This window comes from Empidonax traillii, unplaced genomic scaffold, assembly GCF_003031625.1.
Source record: "Empidonax traillii isolate 1590-97213 ecotype Southwest subspecies unplaced genomic scaffold, ASM303162v1 scaffold7:size3022706, whole genome shotgun sequence".
Classification (NCBI taxonomy): domain Eukaryota; kingdom Metazoa; phylum Chordata; class Aves; order Passeriformes; family Tyrannidae; genus Empidonax; species Empidonax traillii.
Window position 1 is genome coordinate 2,031,187 of NW_020955200.1, and position 21,348 is coordinate 2,052,534.

General features: G+C 41.7%; 1 protein-coding gene and 1 long non-coding RNA gene across 4 annotated transcripts in view; one reads left to right on the forward strand and one right to left on the reverse strand.

Annotated features, from left to right (window-relative positions):
* Window positions 1–16,478, forward strand: part of MAMDC2 (MAM domain containing 2) — a 59,067-nt gene extending 42,589 nt beyond the window's left edge. The window contains exons 10-14 of the mRNA XM_027881811.1: window positions 9,741–9,834; window positions 11,544–11,696; window positions 13,430–13,689; window positions 15,121–15,205; window positions 15,531–16,478. Coding sequence (XP_027737612.1) covers window positions 9,741–9,834; window positions 11,544–11,696; window positions 13,430–13,689; window positions 15,121–15,205; window positions 15,531–15,592 — 654 coding nt within the window. The 3' untranslated portion in view covers window positions 15,593–16,478. The remainder of the gene's footprint in view (window positions 1–9,740; window positions 9,835–11,543; window positions 11,697–13,429; window positions 13,690–15,120; window positions 15,206–15,530) is intronic.
* LOC114056541 overlaps window positions 1–18,862 on the reverse strand; it is a 46,699-nt gene extending 27,837 nt beyond the window's left edge. The window contains exons 1-3 of one of the 3 annotated variants that reach the window (XR_003571024.1): window positions 18,760–18,862; window positions 15,113–15,197; window positions 9,129–9,385 (exon numbers count right to left, since the gene is read on the reverse strand). This is a non-coding gene — a long non-coding RNA (uncharacterized LOC114056541). Of the gene's footprint in view, window positions 1–9,128; window positions 9,386–14,588; window positions 14,758–15,112; window positions 15,198–18,759 lie in introns of those variants that run through there. The other 2 variants (XR_003571025.1, XR_003571027.1) reach the window with 2 other exon arrangements.
* Window positions 18,863–21,348: the final 2,486 nt, after the last annotated feature.

Genomic DNA, 21,348 nt, shown 5'->3' on the forward strand with positions numbered 1-21,348 from the left:
TATGAAGGAGCTTATGTGGCATTGTATAAACACTTAGGTTAGTTATCTGTGAGGATGTGTCTGCCTAGCACCTAGTGAAATATCTGGCAAGAAACGCTCATTTCAGTGAAGGGTAGCAGTGGAGGTGCATCAGAGCACGTTTTCCCTGACAGCAAGGAGTGGTGGGGAACCAGCAAGTTGGGGATTACACTTCAGGTTCAGGAGGAAGAGACAGCATTGAGAAACACAAGAGAAGCTTGACCTCTCTTGTCCTGCCTCCTCCAACCTTCCTTGTGTCTCTTTCCTCCTCACTGAGGCATCTATATATTATCTAACCTACCCCATAGGCAACAAACCACTCTCACCCCACTCCCCATGCCAGTTCTCATCTTACTCCTGGCTCCTGGCTCTGGACAGTCCAATTTTTTCCTTTCTAATCTTATTCGTGTCCTCCTCTGCCCTGCTTGTCTCAGTTCTTACAAATTCTAGTTTTTCAAAAACTAATGACTTGACAGAAAGCACAGTTCTGGCACAATGACCAAAGTATGACACTTTCCTGCTTCTACTCCAAAGACTAGGAGTGCTCAAGCTTTTCACAGATTTTTTTTTTTTTTTTTTTTTTAATGGGGCAAAATAAACCCTTTTTTTCCTAGCCTTGTTCTTGGAAATGATGGAACTGTTTTGGATTAAATCGCTCAAAGCAAGCCTGAACTAAGGACCCAGCATGGAAAGTCTGAGCCAAAATAATTGTATCTTGGCAATGTTATAAGCAAGTGAAAAACAGTCTTCTAGTGGAGAGATGTGGTCCCAAAATAAGATAGGGCTGCCACCTTTCCTCTTACAGATGTGGTGGCCAGTGTGCCTATCATATTGTTTTCTGAGATGTCTCTTGTCTAGACGTGGATGATAAGTTGTACGCACACTAAGAGTTTGGCTGAGCAGCTTCTTTGTTACCAGGTGTGATTTGTAGATTGGGTCAGCGGCTCTGGAAACAGTGAACAGTCTCCTGGCAGTTCCTTAATGGCAGTCATGTGTCCTAAAGGTCATAATGGTTTTTCAGCCAGAAAGTGGTTCTGCTAAAATACCTGATTATCCATGTCCTTTATCTTTTTTTTCTCCTACTACGAGTACTACTTGCAAAGCTTTGGAAACAATATAAAATCTGTCTGATATGTTTTAATTTTGTTAGCGTGTTTGTTTGCATTGGGACAATAAAAAGAATCAGATTTTCATTTCTTGGTTTGTGTAATGGTTTTTGCAAGTTCTTTTTGAATTAGCTAACTGCAGTCTGGCGCAAGTTGATGGCTTGAATTCTGTGGGCAGGAAATGTGAAGCTGGCCAACTGGCTTCAATATGACACTTTGAAAATACAATGTTGTAAAGTCTATGGGTATGAGCCAGCTAAGCAAGTCATAAATGTTTATATATATATGTATGTATGTATGTATGTATGTGTGCATACATACTGCAAACACATATGCTATATAATGCTAGTGAGAAGGCAGGAAATTTGAAGTCCTGATTTCTCAGTTTGTACTTCAGGCATTGACTCTTTCAGTTGGTGTAAGTACCTCTGTGCCCAGGGAATAAATGTGAGAAGGAAGAAATGGGAAAAAAAAATCTGTCATTTTTTAAAATTAGTTAAACTGTTCATGGTTTGTTGCCTCTTGAAGGGCAGCATAAAAAGCCAAGTCTCAAATATGTAGATTCTTTTGATTTGATTGAGTGTACTGAAACTGATCTTCCAGGTCAATACATGACATGAAAATGTAAGAGCTAATTGAAAGAAAATTTCACATATGAAATGAAACCTGGAAAAGTTTGCATGCACTGTGGAGCAAGAATCTGCATTTTAGCATTTAGTTTGTGCATATACACAACCATGGGAGGTATTTCTTCAAAACAAAGTCCAAATGCCTAGGTTAAAGTGAAGGTTTGATTTCACCTGGGTTTGCTTATACCAGTTCTGCTCATTTCTGCTAGATATCTTTCACCATTCTGAAGCTCAGGTTCTCAAAAGCAAACATCTTGTGTTGTTTATCCAATCATGCAAGTTTTGACAATGTTACCTAATGATGCAGTACTTGAATACCTCTCACAGATTTCAAAATCAAATCCTCATAAAGGTAACTGGCATCATAATAATCCATTCTACTTTCATCAGAGTAGCTGTGGCAGCATTTCTTGGGTTTCATTCTCTCAGTATATGTTTCTCCCTCTTTGATGCTTTTTGCTCATTTTCTTTTGAGTTCATCTGTTTGTTTTCACTCTCCTTCATAACTAATTTTAGTTGCAGTTGTGAGAGAATAAAATCAAGTGACTGAGTGTTGCACTTCAATATTTACACGCTTTAAAACAAACAAAAGGGGTTAGACAAACTCATGGAAAATAGACCTCACAGTGATTGTAAACATAGTGGTTTAGCTGTGACCTCCAGTTCAGGAAATCCTTCAGCTTTCTGAGGATTGGACATAATATAACAGCTTTAGGGATGATTTGTTTCTTGTACTGTTTTCCCTAAACATCTGTTATTACCCTGCCACCTTTTTAGGACTTGATCTGAGGGTCTTAGGACCTTTGTTCTCACATCATAACCGTGATGATGCTTAATATTAAATTATTCTAGCATTTCTCTTTGCTAATGAGAAATTTGTGTCTCCTGCTTCTCTACCAAAGTCATAGACTCCTGTTACAGACCACCCAACCAGGATGATGAGGATGATGAATTTTTCTGCAAGCAGCTGGTGGATGTCTCAAAATCTCCAGCCCTTGTTCTTGTGGGTGACTTTAGCCTGCCGGATGTCTGCTGGGAGCTCAACACAGCAGAGAGGAGGCAGTCTAGGAGATTCCTAGAGTGTATAGAGGATAAATTCCCGCTCCAGCTGGTAAATGAGCCTACCAGAGATGGGGCCCAGCTAGACGTGCTATTCAGAAACAGAGAGGGACTGGTGGGAGATGTGGTGATTGGAGGACATCTGTGGCACAGTGACCATGAAATAATAGAGTTTTCAATACTCAGGGATGCAAGGAGGGCCATCAATAAAACCTCTACGCTGGACTTCTAGAGGGTGGATTTCGGCCTTTTCAGAAGACTTGTTCAGAGTGTACCCTGGGAAACTACCCTTGAAAACAAAGGGATCCAGGAGGGATGGACATGCTTCAAGAAGGAAGTCTTGAACACACAAGAGAAGGCTGTTCCAGTTTGCTGAAGGGCAAGCTGATGGGGAAGGCAGCCGATCTGACTGAACAGGAAGATTTTGAAGGAAATTTGGGTAAAAAGGAGAGCCTACCGATTATGGAAAATAGGGCTGGCTACTCAGGAAGAGTTTAGGAATATAGTATGGTCTTGCCAAAAGAAAATGAGAGAGATGAAGCCAGAACTTGAACTTGATCTTGCCACTTCTGTTAGGGATAATAAAAAGTCTTTCTATAGATACATCCATACCAAAAGGAAGGACAAGGAAAACCTCCATTCTTTATTGGATGTGGATGGGAACATAATTATCAAAGATGAGGAGAAGGCTGAGGTATTTAACACCTCCTTTACCTCAGTCTTCAACAGTAAGACCGGTTGTCCTGAGGACAGCTGGCTTCTGGAGCTTGTAGACAGGGATAAGAAGCTGAATAGACCCCTGTAATCAAGGAGGAAACAGCAACCTGCTGAGCCACTTGAATCCTCACAAGTCTATGGGACCAGATGGGATCCACCCTAGGGTGATGAGGGAGCTGGAGGAGAAGCTCGTCAAGCCACTCTCCATCATTAACCAACAGTCCTGGCTCTCTGGGGAGGTCCCAGATAATTGGAAGTTGGCGAATGTCACACTGATCCACAAAAAGGGCCAGAAGGAGGACCTGGGAAACTACAAGCCTGTCAGCCTGACCTGTCAACGTTATGGAGCAGATCATCCTGAGTGCAATCACATAGCACCTATGGGGTGGACAAGGATCAGACTCAGCCAGCACAGGTTTAGAAAGGGCAGGTCCTGTCTGACCAACCTGATGTCCTGGTGGATGAGGGAAAAGCTGTGGATGTGTCTATCTGGACTTCAGCAAAGCCTCTGACACCATCTCCCACAGCATACTCCTGGAAAAGCTGGCAGCCCATGGCTTGGACAGGGGCACTCTGTGGTTGGTTAGGAATTGGCTGGAGGGCCAGGCCCAGAGAGTGCTGGTGAACGGGGCTGCATCCAGTTGGTGGCCGGTCACCAGTGGTGTCCCCCAGGGATCAGTGCTGGGCCCAGTTCTGTTTAACATCTTTATGGATGATCTGGATGAGGGGATTGAGTCCAGCATTAGTAAATTTGCAGAGGACACCAAGCTGGGGGTGTGTGTTGATCTGCTGGAAGGCAGGAGGGCTCTGCAGAGGCACCTGGACAGGCTGGAGAGTTGGGCTGATTCCAATGGGATGAAGTTCAACAAGGCCAAGTGCCGGGTCCTGCACTTTGGCCACAACAACCCCTGCAGCGCTACAGGCTGGGCACAGAGTGGCTGGAGAGCAGCCAGGTAGAAAGGGATCTGGGAGTTTGGATTGACAGGAGGCTGAACATGAGCCAGCAGTGTGCCCAGGTGGCCAAGAAGGCCAAGGGCATCCTGGCCTGGATCAGGAACAGTGTGGCCAGCAGGAGCAGGGAAGTGATTCTTCCCCTGTACTCAGTGCTGGTGAGGCCACACCTGGAGTGCTGTGTTCAGCTCTGGGCCCCTCAGTTCAGGAAGGACATTGAGGGGCTGGAGCAGGTCCAGAGAAGAACAACCAGGCTGGTGAAGGGACATGAGCACAAGTCCTGTGAGGAGAGGCTGAGGGAGCTGGGGTTGTTTAGCCTGGAGAAGAGGAGGCTCAGGAGAGACCTCATCACTCTCTACAGCTACCTGAGAGGAGGGGGGAGCCAGGTGGGCATCAGTCTCCTCTCCCAGGCAACTATCAGTAAGGCAAAAGGGCATGATTTTAAGCTTTGCCAGGGGAGCTTTAGGTTGGATATTAGGAAGAAATTCTTTACAGAGAGGGTAATCAGGCATTGGAATGGGCTGCCCAGGGAGGTGGTGGATTCTCTGTACCTGGAGGTTTTTAAGAAGAGACTGGATGTGGCACTCCGTGCCATGGTCTAGTAACTGTGGTGGTAGTGGATCAAGGGTTGGACTTGATGATCTGAGAGGTCCTTTCCAACCCATCTGATTCTATGATTCTATGATAGTTAAATGACTAAAGCAATCTTGGATATATGATGAAGTTCTAGATCCCTGTGACTGAGTCACTAGCATGAATGACACACTTCTCTAGTCGGGCACCAAGTGGAGGAGGGCAGACATTCTCATCTCTTCCTCCTCCTCCTCTGAAAAACTCTCACTTGTCAAATAAAAGCGCTTTTTGGTACTGTTCTAACAAAACCCTTAATTGATCTTCCCACAATAAGGTGTGCACCCTAAAGAGTTTGGAATGAGCTGTGGTTTTATAGTATAGCCCATCTGTCCTTCATTCTCTTACCTCTAAAATAAGAAACTTCTTGAAGAACAGTCACTAGAAATGTATGTTTAAAATAAGAGCAGTTGAGTTCGTAAATAGTAGGATAGTGCTTGCAAAGTGTGCAACCTTACTGACTGTGGTGCTTGACATATGGTTATAGAAACAACATACTGGAAACTGAGAAAGTTTTTCAGGTAAGGAAGCAACACCTAAGTAGTCTTCACAGTAGCTAAGCAAGGTAATATGTTGCATGAAATACTACATACCGCTTTTTGGTATCTGTGATACTTAACTGACACTTTTTTTTTTGCTCAATTTCTGTTCTGGGTACTCAATATTATGATACTATAGTGCCACCTCCTCTGAGAACACTCCTTGGTGTAAAGGCAAGAATCTTTCCCTCTTATAAAGAGAGCCAAGGAAATGGTTTCGCTGAAATGAGGATAGAGTCCTATCAGTAGATTTGTAGAAATCTTGGAAGGTGCTGGAGGACAGATGGGAATATAGGTGTCCTGTATACATTTGTGTGCAGGCAGTGTGCCCTACTAGGCAGTGTGCTCTCCTAGGCAGTGCAATCCAGTGGGAAGAGATGTAGCATAAGCAGTCTGTGGTGCTAGGTTATTCTGTCAGACTTTATGTTTCTCTTTCATTGTTTGTTTCTGCCTTGGGACAGGAAGGATTTTCAAAAATATTGGTTCAACAGTCACAAGCTTATTACCAATGTTATCCAATTATTTATACAGAAGCTTTCATAGCCCATTCTTTTTCCCCTGCAGGAGCTCATTGTATTTGGCAAAAAGTTGAACTTGCCTGGCAAGTGGCTTTTTAAATCAATTTATTTCAAATGACAGAAGCTTGAAGACATTCTAATTTTGACTTAATAGCTCACTTGTGTTCTTGATACCTGAGTTTCTCACTGTTCAAGCCAAAGAAAATATAGTTTAATTAAGCTAATTGGAAGTAATTTGGTCTACAGTGTATTGAACAGCCCTGGGACAGTCAGAATGGTTCTCCTATTCTCTGTGCCAGCGGTGGTCCCTGGCTTGCATGCTTATACAGCTGTTTGCTTGCATAACTGACTGAAAAGTCAGGTTCCCTGTCTTGTGAAAACATCTTGACTGCTTCTTTGTGTCATGTCACACTTTTGTTTCTGATGTTTGAATTATTTTTTATTTAAAAATACTGAGTTTTTTGTCACTGTGTGAACTTACAACAGTAGCTTCTCACAAAACCCCCCTTCAGACTCCATTATAACTGCCCTTCTCCTTCAAGAACTCAAATCTAAATGTGTCTAAGTTTTGTCTTAGACCAAGATTTGTGTCTACATGATGTACAGTGTGTAGTTTGAATGCAGGAATATTCACTAGAGTGAAATCAGGTAAATTACTTTGCTGCAGAGGCATAGCTTGCTTTTAATTAACCAGACTGGGCTGTTTTCACACTTTTTCTTTTGTTTGGCTGATCTGGCTCTCTAATTGAGCAAGAGCTACACTTCCTGGGATAAACAAGGAAAGAAAATACACAGAAAATATAGGGATCCAGAGGAATAATCTCTCCTTTTCTCCTGTTCTGAGTCCAGCTGTCTCCAAACCTCCTTTTAGAAGCTTTCCCATTAGTTCTTCCTTACCCTGGAGCTACCCTATTGTATGTCCTACTATTTCTCTCCAAAAGCAAATCAACTTCATATGCATATGTTTTAATTCACCTCTGCCTGTAGAGATGCAGAGAGCAAAGGAGAAGTCCCTTCCACCTCACCCAGTGCCTGCAGCACAACCCAACGAGGTGGCTTGGCAGAAGCTTGCTCTGCCAGCTGTTCTCATCTGGCATTGCCCATACCTGATATAATCCAGGATAAATGCCAAGAACTGATTATTGCTACTTTGAGGTTGAAGGCCAGGAGCATTGATTAAGCACTGCAAAATAAACAAACCAGCTTCCATAAAGTAGAGTAATAATTTGGAAGGAAACTGATGCCCTAGCTGTGTCCTGTTATTGGAACAAAAAGAAACATGAGAAATATGTTTTATTTTCCAGTAACACAGGCAACAACTGCCTGCACTGGCTAATGTTTTCAGTTTAGCCTCCAAGATAGCATGCAAGTCCAGGAATATTTGTTACCTAGCTTGAAACAATTAGTATGTTGTTTATCTGCCATGCTTTATGAAGGAAGTGCAAGCTGAGCACAAAGAATCCCCTATTCTTTTCTGCAAGAAGAGAAGAATTTTGTAAGAATTAACCTAGCAAATGTTTTATTTAAAACAGAACAAATGCAAAGTATCATGAGATTACTTCTATCTAGACTGTAGGAAGGGTTCAGAGATCTGACATAGGGGGAAAATGAGCTGCTGAGTAAATCCAAATTGATACAGTTTTGGCAGGTAAAGTTCAAATAGTCAGATATTTCCCTTTATGACAGGAAAGGATATTTAGAACAAAAGAAGAGTGAATAAACGCAACCTGTGAATGAAAATCTTCTAGTCCATTGCCTCAAAATTAAATCAAGAATATAACCGTGAAATAAGCTGAGGGAACTATAAGCAATTTCAGTACATTAGCTATAGCTAATACCGGAAACTCCCCACTCCCAAGTACAAGTTCCTCCACTCCATCCCTGTGCACTTACAAAGTTTGCACATGGCAGTGTGTCACGTAACACCACAAAAGTCGAGTGGAGAAGTAGTGAAGCTTAAGCTACAGATGGCAAAGCTGAACACGTTTATAAGTGTCATTGAAGCAGATCAATACTGTGGTTGTACAAAGACTACTGGTTCAATGGCCTTTGAGAGGTCACAGTTATTGTCGTGATGTCTTTGAAATGGAGTGTCTTCCACAGTATCCAGTGTGTAATTACATGCCTTGTATGGAACAAATTACTACAATCTAAGAATAAAGAACTTGATCCTGCTCCCACTGATGTCAATAGGAAAGCATCACTTAAAACGATTCTGTGGTGTGGAAATGTTTCACAAATGAGGACTGACCTCACCCTTACATGTGTGATTGTCTGAAGATTTGTGGGTTTAGGACCATAATATGTCTTTAGCGTATTACAAGTGTTCACCAGAATGCATTTATTAAAATTCTGTGATTGACACCCACCCAACATCAGTATCTTATTTTATACTTTATTCCAGGAGATACTACCATTTTTAATAGATTGCACCTGTTTCCTGAGAATGAACTTAAAAGTAGGAAACACTTTTTGTCCTGTTAAACCTTAAGGCTAAGACAGCAGTGATGATGAATCCTACGAGGCCACATAAATCTGTAAGGATCCAGGTGGAGCAGCGGATCCTGCACAATTTCAGGACCTACTGGGAGCTGATCATTCTCACATATGTAACAGAGGTGTTCACAGTTGCTCCAGAATATTAAACTGTTAGAAGTGACACTTATTCCATCTCCAGTCACTAGCACAGACCTCATCACAAAGGAATTGTTTTGAAAAGCTCCTCCCAAATTATGGTCATAACCCCAATGGTCAGACAGATGGTTTGGAGTAGACAGGCCAAGAAAACCGCCAGCAGTATTTTCACAAAATAAATCTAAACATGTTTTTTTGTAATTCAAGCAGATGCATGTCAGCCTTCGGAGACAGGGAACTGGAGTCTTACAGTTTCTTTACATTTTATTTTGTTATCTTATGAGTGACTTGTATTTTTTCATGGCAGAATTAATGTGTAGTCAAATAAAACATCTTGGATGTTTTTATTAATCTTCACAAACTCAGATGAACACTGTGTATTGTGCATAGCATTCCCAGTCTCCTGCTCTATGATACCATGGCCTTGCATAATTTATGAATAATCTCATTTTATGCAGTAGTTTCATTTTATCTCTATTTTTCTTTGCTTTTTGCCGTGGTCATTTCTCTTGCTCATCAGTCTGCATTACTCTTTAAAATTTATTTTTCCATAGATAAACTTCTTGGTTTTAAGGGTAAAATAGCTGTGGATATTTGTTGGGTTTTGTGGAGGAAAAACCCACAACAACCTCAGTAAGTCGTGTTTTCTCATATGCAAAAAAACAGTCTCCTAATAAAATGGAAATTACATACAGAGATACATAACTTGCCTATAAAAGTGAGAAAATACTTTCTGTTCGTTGAAAACGTACATCTAATTCCCCTGGAACTGAAATTTCAGTCATAGGCAGTATTAGTAAGTGCCAAGAGAAAGTGGATCATTATTTCTGTTCTGTAGATTTCAACATTTTTTGTGCATTTGGAAAAACCCCTAAAATTTCAGACTCTTAGCAGTGCCAGGTTTTGTTAGATAACTGGAAATTCCTTTATGTATTGCAGGTTGTCTTTGTCAGCTTGTGTAAAAGCTTTTGGGACTGTGGACTTGTGGCACTGGATGATGTATCACTGAGCCTGGGAACTTGTCAGGCTGCTGGTAAGACCATGTGTATTTGTCATCCAACTGCTGGTATCCTTTTTAGTAAGAGTTCATCACATACCTGCATTTTCCAAGCCTATCCTACAGCTGCCTTCATCCCACTGTGCTTTCCTGTATTTTCTTTTTTTCCAGTAAGTATTGCATGAATCCCATTTTTGCAAAGTGGCATACATAACAGCAGGAACCAGTTTTTGCTCACAGGGGTACCAGCTAACTCCTAATAAACTTTGCTGACTCCAGTGAAGCTGAATGTAGGTGATTGGTCCTTTTGGGACCAATTTAAAATAAAAGTCCAACGGAGGGAAACGTAGTTTTCAAAATGGGTTTTGAGAAACTAGGACTGGACCTGAAAGCAATATTTTCAAGAGACAGCATTATTCTTTTTTGGTCCAGAAGTACAGTTGTGCAAGGCAAAGACAGAGTCCCTTACTTGAGCTGCAGTTCTCTAGTGAAGATAGATAAGACCAGTCCAACTCCCTCTCCTGTGGTGGGAGTAACAGACTGTTTTTCAGCAAGACTTTACCCTCTGACATGTGCAGGCTAACCTGTGTGAACTCACCAAACTCCCTCTTCTGGGGCATTTTGAAGTTGACAGTACAACGATTGTAGACTAATTTAGAAACCATTCTCATGAGGCAGGCATAATCTGTAATCCCATTCTTCTTCAGAATAAAGCCATGTCTTTGCAATGGTTCTAATAGCTCTTTAATGACCTCTTTTGATTTGCTTTCATGCATTCAACTATTACAAAACAGAGAGAAGTTACATGTATAAAACAAGATGCCATTCTTCTAAAGTATTTTTGACAGTTATGTTTTGCCTTTCTGTAGTTTCTAAGTAATTGGAAAAGGAACCAAAGGTGCAGAGCTGGTAACTGGGTATATAGTCATACTATGGCTGTCTCTGATGGAAGCAAAACAAATGCCTGAAATATGCCCCAGAGATATCAAAGCATCCTCCTTTTCAAAAAGAGAAAGCAGCTTAGTGTCTACTTCTGAACAACAAAACCAGGCTACAGCAAAAAAGCTGACAGAAGCTTCCTGGCAAGCACCTGAGTTATCAACTTTCTCCCTTTTGCATTATCTAATAGAACTGAAATAATGAAAATACTCTAGTAATTACAGCTTTGTGGCCTGTTGAATGCTGTAGTAGAATCTGCTGCCAAGGGAATATAGGAGAGCTAAATGTAGCACTTGATTTTGGATTACAGAAACTCCAGTCTTTGACAAGACTCATTAAATATCCACATTATATATTCTGGAGCTCACTGATTGCCTTGGGCTGCCACAACAGTGAAGAAAATTACAGTGGTAGAGCCTGTTATGGAATCATAGAATTGCTAAGTGTAGGAAAGACCTCTAAGATCATTGTGTCCAATCATTAAAACCAAAAGACCCCTAAGATCATCTAGTCCAAGCCGCTGTTGTGGATTAAGAGTAATAAACTATATGAAATGTTTTCAAGAATCTTAGTACATGTTACTGAGCTAGACTACGGCACAGATTACCTCAAAGCTGTGAAGAAAATGAAATTACATTTCATATGTCATTTGAAGCTAGCTTTTATAAGCTTGTGACTATTGTAAGCATTGCTAGGTAGATGTAATTTATTTCAGCAGGTGAGTAAATGCAATACATTTCTTGTGTAATCTCTCCATATATAAGTCTAATATATTTGAAGTTTTAAACTATGTTCTCTCCTTACAGATTCAATTCGGCTCAGCCCTGGAGAGTGTACTTTTGAAAAAGATGAGTGTGTGTTTACCCAGAAGAAGAGAGGCCGTGGGAGTTGGCACAGGAGGAGGGGTCCAACTCCCACTTCTTACACTGGTCCGAAAGGAGACCACACTACTGGGGTAGGTGAGTTAAGCTCCACATTGAACTTTCAGAGCAGAAGTTGGAAGTTAATAAAAAATACTTTGAAATTATAACCTCGCCAATAAAGTTTCTATGCTTCTGTTCTGAATAGATATTAATCCAATGAAGTAAACACATTTCATAGGGACCCATGAATGGTTTTGAAAACATGATGTTTAATCTGAAATATCTGCAAACCATGTGGATAATTCTGTTGTCATGTCCTAAAGTAGCCCTTTCCTTTGGGAGGTAAAAGAACAGGATGGCTCCCTAGAGCCCGCAGAAAAAGCTCCTTCCTAACTCTAGCTTTTGTGAATATTTCCTGAAACTGACTTTACACCTATTTTTGGTTTATGTAGATCATTAAGTAGTCTCAGATGTGAAGCTGATAGCTTGACTTTAGAACTTTGACAGCCTTTTAACTCTCGCCTGTGACAATGTTGATTCCTTACCTCACAGATCTCTTTGCAGCAAGTTGTGCAAGTGGTTGGGATCTCTTCTTCATGAACACCTTCAGGTTCAAACTTAGAAAAAACCATGGCAAATAAAAAAAGATCACACAGGCCATTAGTCTTGAAAACCCGCTCCACAACCTCATTAGTGTATTTTAAAGTATTTGAGTGAGTGGAGTCCCCATGGGCATGAGCAAGTGCACAGAAAGTTGCATCAGTGCCAACCATTGCCTAAATTGTACCCTCAGATGTACATGGAGCTGTGTCTGAATTCCAATGAATTGATTGCTATCAGAGTGCATTCCTGGTTTAGGAGCAGCTATGGTATTTTCTTGCTTTGTATTCTTTTCTGTTGCTATATATTTCATCAGATACAACCAAGTTCTTAAGTGTTCAAGCCATTAATCGCTGTAAGGCAAATTTATTGCAGCCTCCCCAATCCATCTTTCAGCTATTGCCTGTTGGAGCAAACTGAGGTGTGTCAGAAGACTAAGGAACATCCCCGTGTCCCATCTGCTGCATAAGGCAGCTGTTCTGTGTTTTGATATGTACACTCCAAGAGCAGACAGTGAACTCAGACATTGCAGCAACTCTTCACATAGTCCCCCTGCTCCCTTTTTGTAGTGTTATCTGCCCTTCTGCCGCCACAGGTCCTGGGGGTGAGATTGCCTTCAGAGGCAGAGGGGATTCCCAAGGATAAGTGAGACATAAGAAAAGCTAGGAGCAGCAACAGCAGCCAGTGGATACTTGAGATGTCTGTCATGATAGTCAAGAGTCCTATTTTCTGCAAAACTCCCTACTGAAGACATCACCTCTAAGCCAGGTTGTAGTTTGGTGGTAAGCAGCAGTCAAGAGAAAGGGTGAAAAGGAAGATTATCTACAGAGTAAGTCCATTAAAAAAAAAAATTAATACAGTGTGTTGGAGAATTTCCAAGGTGATTTATACCAAGCATAGTGCAATCCATTGCAAAGACTTTGCTGTTCATTATGCTTTAAAACTCCTTGAATTAAACACTAAAGCCTGCAGCTCATAGTACAGTATAATAAACTTTTGTTAGAAAGATGGAATCAGCTCTTGATTTTACGAATTCAAACCCACCATTATTACAGTCCACTGTTATTACCGTATCACAAATATTACAGTTCACAAACACTGCAGTCTACATCTTAAAAATTTTTATCAAAATAGCTTGTCATAGCTTTTTTAATATAATGAGCATGTTGAGCATAATGAACATGCCAAATATTTTACTTCGCTAATATTTGCTTGTATATCTTTTTAAGGATACTACATGTATATAGAGGCATCTGACATGGTCTATGGACAGAGAGCATATCTTGTTTCAAGATTACTAAGAGGAATATCTGGAAAACAGTGCTTGACATTTTTCTATCACATGTATGGAGCTGGGACTGGATTATTAAGTGTTTATCTAAAAAAGGAAGGGGATGATGAAGAGATTCCTTTGTGGAGGAGGACTGGGGAACAAAGCATCTCATGGCTAAGAGGACTGATAGAATATGAAAGTGATAGAAACTACCAGGTAAGAAAAACAAGAAAGGAGCAATCAAAGTGGAAAACTGAAATGAACTTATTCAAAAAATGAATTGCTTGCAAGTATTAAAATAGTTATTAATTCAAAATAATTTTTAAAAATATTTAAATGTTATTTCACATCATTTCTTGTCAGTAGTGGCAGAGTTAATTTAGATCACTTGTGCAATTTCATAGAATCATAGAATCTTAGAATTAACTGGGTTGGAAGAGACCTCCAAGATCATCAAGTCCAACCCTTGATCCAACCCTACTGTGATTACGAGATCATGGCACTCAGTGTCACATCCAGCCTCATCTTAAAAACCTCCAGGGACAGTGAATCCACCACCTCCCTGGGCAGGCCATTCCAATGCCTGATCACTCTCTCTGGAAAGAACTTCTTTCTGATATCCAACCTGAACCTCCCCTGGCAAAGCTTAAGCCCATGCCTTCTTGTCCTACTGCTGGTTGCCTGGGAGAAGAGACTGACCCCCACCTGGCTACAGCCTCCTGTCAGGTAGATGTAGAGAGTAATGAGATCTCCCCTGAGCCTTCTCTTCTCCAGACTAAACAACCCCAGCTCCCTCAGCCTCTCCTCATAGGACTGTGCTCCAGTCCCTTCACCAGCCTTGTTGCTCTTCTCTGGACCCGCTCCAGCACCTCAATGTCCTTCCTGAACTGAGGGGCCCAGAGCTGAACACAATACTCAAGGTGTGGCCTCACCAGTGCTGAGTACAGGGGAAGAATCACTTCCCTACTCTTGCTGGCCACACTGTTCCTGATCCAGGCCAGGATGCCATTGGCCTTCTTGACCACCTGGGCACACTGCTGGTGGCCATGTTTAGCTTCCTGTCAATCAGAACCCCCAGATCCCTTTCTGCCTGGCTGCTCTTTTCCTTTAGTTGTCTATAGCTCTATCTAGATTTGGCAGAGCCACTGAAGTATGATAAAAAAAATGTCAGCTTCTTGTAGGGTGGTCTTTCTAAGGTGGCACCAAAGACAAGGGATGATGCAAATCCAGAGCTCTTTGGTTTCAACTTCAGTATTGCCAGAAACAAAGCCTGGTTCAGTTTCTCTGTGAAAAAGGAAGCTGAAATTGCTAATGCCTAAAACAGCACTGGGCACAAAATTGTGCTAATCACCATCCACAGATGTGGAGTTTTTTTAATCATTTTCCTTTAAGAGCCTGAAAATTACTAAGGAAAGGAAAGGGAAGGAAAGGAAAGGGAAGGAAAAAGGAGAGGGAGACCATACTTGCTTACTTCAGCATAGCACACACTGAATTGCTCTGACCAGGGCAACCTATCCACTGATGAACTTTCTTTCCAAGAAGCAGGCTTTCAGGACACACTAGATCCTTGAATAGGTTGCATGCCTATCATTTTTCTTAGTCTGTCCACCCGTGGCATTCATGAAAAGCTGTGTCTTACCTTTACAGATTATTTTTGAGGTGATCCGTGGTGTTTCAATGAGAAGTGACACTGCTATTGATGATGTTCTGTTCCAGGCAGGACCCTGTTTAGGTAAGTTTAAATATACCTCGTAAGAGACATCTGGCAATTCACAGTGCTTGTTGTAATTAGATGGATGATACTTCTTCCCTTGACTTCCCATTGAATGGGTTTGAATTTAGTATTTAGTGACTGCTGGGTCAGTGCAGAATTTTCGCTTTCTAATGCAATGTGAGATCCTGCTTAGACTTGACTAGTAAAGTGGTTTTAACATTTTTAAAAAACCATATTGCAGTCCCATTTAAATCCAGCATGCTAATTACATTCTGCTTTATGCATTCTTATGTATGAATAAAATACAAATAATTATGGTATTTCCTCCTTTTTTGTATTCTAGAAGTGGAAGAAATTCAGTTCTCATCAGGATATCCTGACAGCTTAAATGAAATTGAGTATTAAATACAGTCTGCTGAAAGAAAGTGCATAGAAGATGTGTATGTGAGAAACTGCACAAACTGCCTATTTTAAAATATGTTTTAAGTAAATACTGGACTGGTTTGAATATGCACCAGTATATAGGAAGAACTTGGAGCACTCATGTTCCTCACCTTTGCAATGAAATTATTGACTCAGGGCTTCTTAGACCGTAATTTTTAAAAATATTTTTTCCTCTTTTGCATGAGGTATCAGTTATTGCATAAATCTTCCCATTTTGCACAGATCATTCATATAATTTTTTTTTAACCTTTCTGGTATATAAGTAAAAAGAGGAAAGTAAAGTTGCACAATTAAAATCCAATATTGTGTTATCTTAAATCTGCATTCAATGAATGTTTTGTGTTGGGGATAGAATGGATTTTTGTTATGAAAATTATAAATATTTTGAAATAAGAAAGAAAATAGTGCTAGCTACTAGTAATAGCCTAAAGGTTCAGTGCAATTATTCATGACGACGGATCTCTCTGGGAAACTTAATACTCTGCTGGCAATTTTTTGTGATACTGTATTATTTTACTATAACAAATATATTTGTCATCCTTGCCAATAGCAAACTCAGTTTTAGTATTCAGTATAATCCAGCATAAGCTGGATATATGAAATTAAACCCTTTGAAGCTACATGTTTTCTGGCATGCAAGTCTTGTTGTTTGGGGTATTTTTATTTGATCAGTTTGTACACTCACAGAGAAAGCACTTATACTTTACCCAGCCACACATGCGTGCATTTATATTAATAGGAAACTTAATTCACACATCTTGTTATTTTTTAAGTTTTCATGTATTTGTGTGTAAGGGTTTTTTTGAAATTATTATAACTTCCTAATAAAATGTAACTTTGAATATCACCTTATTGCTCTCTCTAGACTTCACACTAATCAGTGTAAGGAGAAAGAACTCAACCTAATAAAATAGCCTGAAGTCATTATTTTGAACTTTAGAGAATGAGATTCATCCTAGAATCCTTAAAGAGCTGGTGATGTCATTGCAAAACCTCTGTCAATGATTTTTGAGAGGTCTTGGGAATCTGGAGAGGTTCCAGCTGACTGGAAGCTGGCCAATTTTCAAGAAGGGCAAGAGGGAGGATCCTGTAAACTACAGGCCTGTCAGTCTTGCTTCAGTACCTGGTAAAGTTATGGAGAAGATTATTCTGGAAGGTATTGAAAAACACCTGAAAGCCAATGCGGTCACTGATCACTGCCAGCACAGCTTCATAAGAGGAAAGTCTGGCTTATCAAAACTCATTTAGTCTTACGACAAGGTAACCCATCTAGTTGATCAAGGGAAACCAGTTGATGTAATCATTTTGGATTTCAGTAAAGCTTTTGATACTGTCTCTCATGGGATCCTTCTGACTAAATGTTCACTTGGATAAACACATCATGTGGTGGGTGAGCAGTTGGTTCACAGGTTGAGCACAGAGGGTAACAGTGACTGGGGTAACATCAGACTGGTGACCTGTCACTAGTGGGGTTCTGCCGGGCTCCATCTCAGGCCCTGTGCTCAACATCTTTGTAAATGACTTGCATGCAGGACTGGAAGGGATACTAAGCAAGTTGGCAGGCAATACAAAACTGAGAGGAGCTGTTGACTACCTTGAAGGCAGGAAGGTCCTGTAGAGAGACCTTGACAAATTAGAGGACTGGGCAATCACCAACCATATGAAGTTCAACAAGGGAAAGTGCCACATTCTGCACCTGGGATGGGGCAATCCTGGATGTTTGTACAGACTGGGGAATGAGATGCTGATAAGCAGTTCCACGGAAAGGGACCTGGGGATCAACAGCAAGTTGGATATGAGTCCGCATTGCCTTGGCAGCCAGGAGGGCCAACTGTATCCTGGGAAGAATCAGGCAGAGCATCCCCAGCTGGTCAAGGGAGGTGATTGTCCTGCTCTGCTCTGCACTGGGGCAGCCTCACCTTGAATATTGTGGCAGTTTTGAAAACCACAATATAAGAAAGATACTAGGTTCTTAGAGAGTGTCCAAAGGAGGGCAACAAAGATGGTGAAGAGCCTTGAGGGAAAGCCATATGAGAAACAGCTGAGGTCACTTGGTGTGTTCAGCCTGGAGGAGACAGAGGGGAGACCTCATTGCAGTCTACAACTTCCTTTTGAGGGAAAGAGGAGGGGCAGGCACTGATCTCTTCTCTTTGGTGACCAGTGACAGAAGGTAATGGCCTGAAGTTGTGTCAGGGGAGGTTTAGGTTGGATATTAGAAAAAGGTTCTTCCCCCAGAGGATTTTGGGTGCTGGAACAGTCTCCCCAGAGAAGCACCAAGCCTGACAGAGTTCAAGAAGTATTCGTACAATACTCTCAGGCACGTGGTGTGACTCTTGGGGATGGTCCTGTGCAGGGCTAAGGGTTGGACTAAGGATGGTCTTTGTGGGTCCCTTCCAACTCTGCGTATTCTGTGATCCTATGAAATGTGTGGGTCCCATCACCTAAGAAAGCTGAGAGCAATCTGAAGTGCTGCAAGAAGCCATGTACTGAGTGGTAGGAGTTAATCTTACAGCCACCACACTCTGCTCCTTTCAGAACTAAGTATATACTTTTCTTAACAGCCTGTAAGGATCAACAGCACCTTTGATGACCTAGGTCCTTGCTTCTTTAGTAAACTTTCATTTTGGTGCCAAAACCAATTAAAGAGAATGTTCAGTTCAATACATTTAGCACCACAGAGATTGAAGCAGTTTATTGTTTCCTAGGGACTGAGGAAGAGCCAAAAGAAATTGACATGTTAACTTCCTGTCCTAGCTACCTACAGTCTCCCTTGTAAACTGCTTATGAACACATCAGTCTTGATATTATTCTGAAAATGAAAGCAAACAGAAACAATGGAATTTTTCCTATTAATCAATGCAGTTTTACATTTGTTCCATAAAGCGTATGCTTTGGTATCAACATTCATCTCAAATTATCTAAGCAGAAAACAAGTGAAAATGAAGTGGGTAAAATAATCAGGTTTGGTGGCTCTCCATACTTCTGATGGGTGTTTTCTGTAGATGAAATGAAGCATGAAGTATAACTACTAGATTCCTGTTCCTGAAGATTTATGCAGCTGTGCTTCACTCCATCAAAGTAACCAGATTTAGGCTGATAGATTAAAAACATAAGGAAAGTACTCTAACCTGCTGTCCATTGAGTGTTCTGTATGGACCTCACTGCCACAACAATTTCAGCAGTACCAATGATAGTACCATTTGTCCACGGGTGTGAGGTATTGTCCTGACTGAAAAAAAGAAAAAAAGTCTAAGTTCTTCCTTAAGTAGGAAACAATATTACCTTTCCACCACTTGTGCTGCAGGAAATAAAATAGAGGGGAATTTGAAAGGTGGCTTTCAATTACTTCAGTGCATGCTGAATATCAGTTTCATGGCTAGGCTTCGCAAATGAAGATTTGAGAGGGCCTCTACCCACGCTTGCTGCAAGCGCACTGATGGCTAAAACGGCCAATGCGAGATAAACAAGTCCAGTTGCAGAAGGTACAGCAGAAAGACTCCCCAGGTGATATCAACGAGAGGCGATTCTTTCTGCGTTGTCTTTTCTCCTCGAGAGTGATCCTGTATATGTTCTCAAAAGCAGCAGCAGCGTTATAGATGGTGTGTCTCCAGGCCTCCCGACTGGAGGCCAGGGTAGGCCAATGGTGGTGATCAATATGACCAAGGCTGAGGGATTGTTTCAGGCAGTCCTTGTATCTCCTCTTCGGGGCTCCTCTCTTGCGGCAGCCAATGGCAAGTTCTCCATAGAGCACGATCTTAGGGAGGCGGTGGTCCTGCATCCTGGAGATGTGCCCTGCCCAGCGCAGCTGAGTTCTCAGCAGCATGGCCTCAATGCTCGTGACTGCTGCCTGTTCAAGGACAGAAATGTTGGTCGCATAGTCAGTCCAGTGGATGTTTAGGATTGTACGGAGGCAGCGCTGATGGAAGCGTTCTAAGAGACGCAAGTGGTGCTGGTAAATGACCCAGGATTCAGATCCATATAAAAGAGTAGACAGTACAATGGCTCTGTAAACGCTGAACTTTGTACTTTTCTTCAGATGTTTGTTTTGCCACACTCTTTTATGGAGTTTACCAAAGGCTCTGTATGCCTTTGCTAACCTGTTGTCTATTTCTGCATCAATCTTACCGTCCGAGGAGATGATGCTTCCCAGGTAATTAAATTCCTGGACTGATTTGAGTGCTGTTTCACGAATGGTGATATGGGGATGATGGGAGACTTCCTGAGGTGCAGGCTGATACAAAACTTCTGTTTTCTTCAAGCTGACTTCCAGACCAAAAAGCTCAGCAGCCTCTGCAAAGCAGGATGTTAAACGCTGCAGAGCTACTTCTCTGTGGGCAACAAGGGCGGCATCATCAGCGTAAAGCAGCTCACGGACAAGATGATTTAAGGTCTTAGTGTGGGCCTTCAGTCGCCTCAGGTTGAATAGGCTCCCATCGGTAGGATATCGAGTGTAGACACCGTTTTCATCATCAAAGTCTGCTGTGGCCCTTTAAAGCATCATGCTGAAAAAGACTGTGAATAAAGTTGGTGCGAGAACGCAACCTTGCTTCACACCATTGGCTATTGGAAACAGCTCAGAAAGTGTGTCCCCATATCTGACTTGACCGTGCTGGTCCTCATGAAGTGAGATGATCATTTTGAGGAACTTGGGAGGACATCCTAAATGTTCCAAAATCTGCCATAGACCTTTTCTGCTCACAGTATCGAAAGCCTTGGTGAGATCAACAAAGGTAACATAGAGTTCTTTGTTCTGTTCCCTACACTTCTCTTGCAGTTGTCTGAGAACAAATACCATGTCTGTGGTACCTCTGTTGGCTCGGAAACCACACTGGCTTTCAGGTAGATCTTCTGCTATGGCAGGCATTAATCTGTTCAAAAGAATTCTTGCAAGGATTTTACCAGCAATGGAGAGCAGAGTAATACCTTGGTAATTTGAGCAGTCTGATTTATCTCTTTTCCTCTTGTACAAGGTGACGATGACAGCGTCACGAAGGTCTGAAGGCAGTTCACCTTGTTCCCAGCAGTGCACCACAAATTCGTGAAAATATCAGTTTATGGAAGAGGAAATTCACAGACTAGGAAGAGAATGACTACAAAACATTTGAAAACTAGGGAAAGTGCATTGAGATTTCTCTGCTAGCAAAGTTCAGTTTTATGGTAAGAGAAAAAACATTCAGTCAGCTCTGTCCAAATAGGAAACTCCCCACGCAGTTAATTTCTGGATCCAGTTATATTCACTATTTGTTCCTTTGTTCATTGCTGCAGTAGCTGTACAGGGACCCACCAGGGCATTAATGAAATCCCCCCTCACTCTTCTATGGACTGAACGAGCCCAGCTCCCACAGTCTCCACATAATGTTGCTTATGGCTTATGCAGAAGTGTTGGTGAACGGGGGGTTTAGAGCTTTGTGACAAGCCAAACTAGCCCAATCCGGTTCGGGGGCTCTGTGGACACCTCAGTAACAAGTTTGCGCAACTTCCATAGCCAGGGTGAAAAACAACAGCACATATAGAAGGCCACCAGGGGTCCCTACGGACCCCAAAACCCACAGCAAGGTGGAAACAACCTCATATATGAAAGATGGTGGAAAGTTCTTTAAACTAAACACTCCTCGAGGCTCTGCCCTCTCCTGCTGAGAGACGCCGGGCATCTGACAGGAGTATGTCACTCCTAGGAGCGTTTTTGAACGACGCGTATCCTCGCTGCAGGTTGTCTG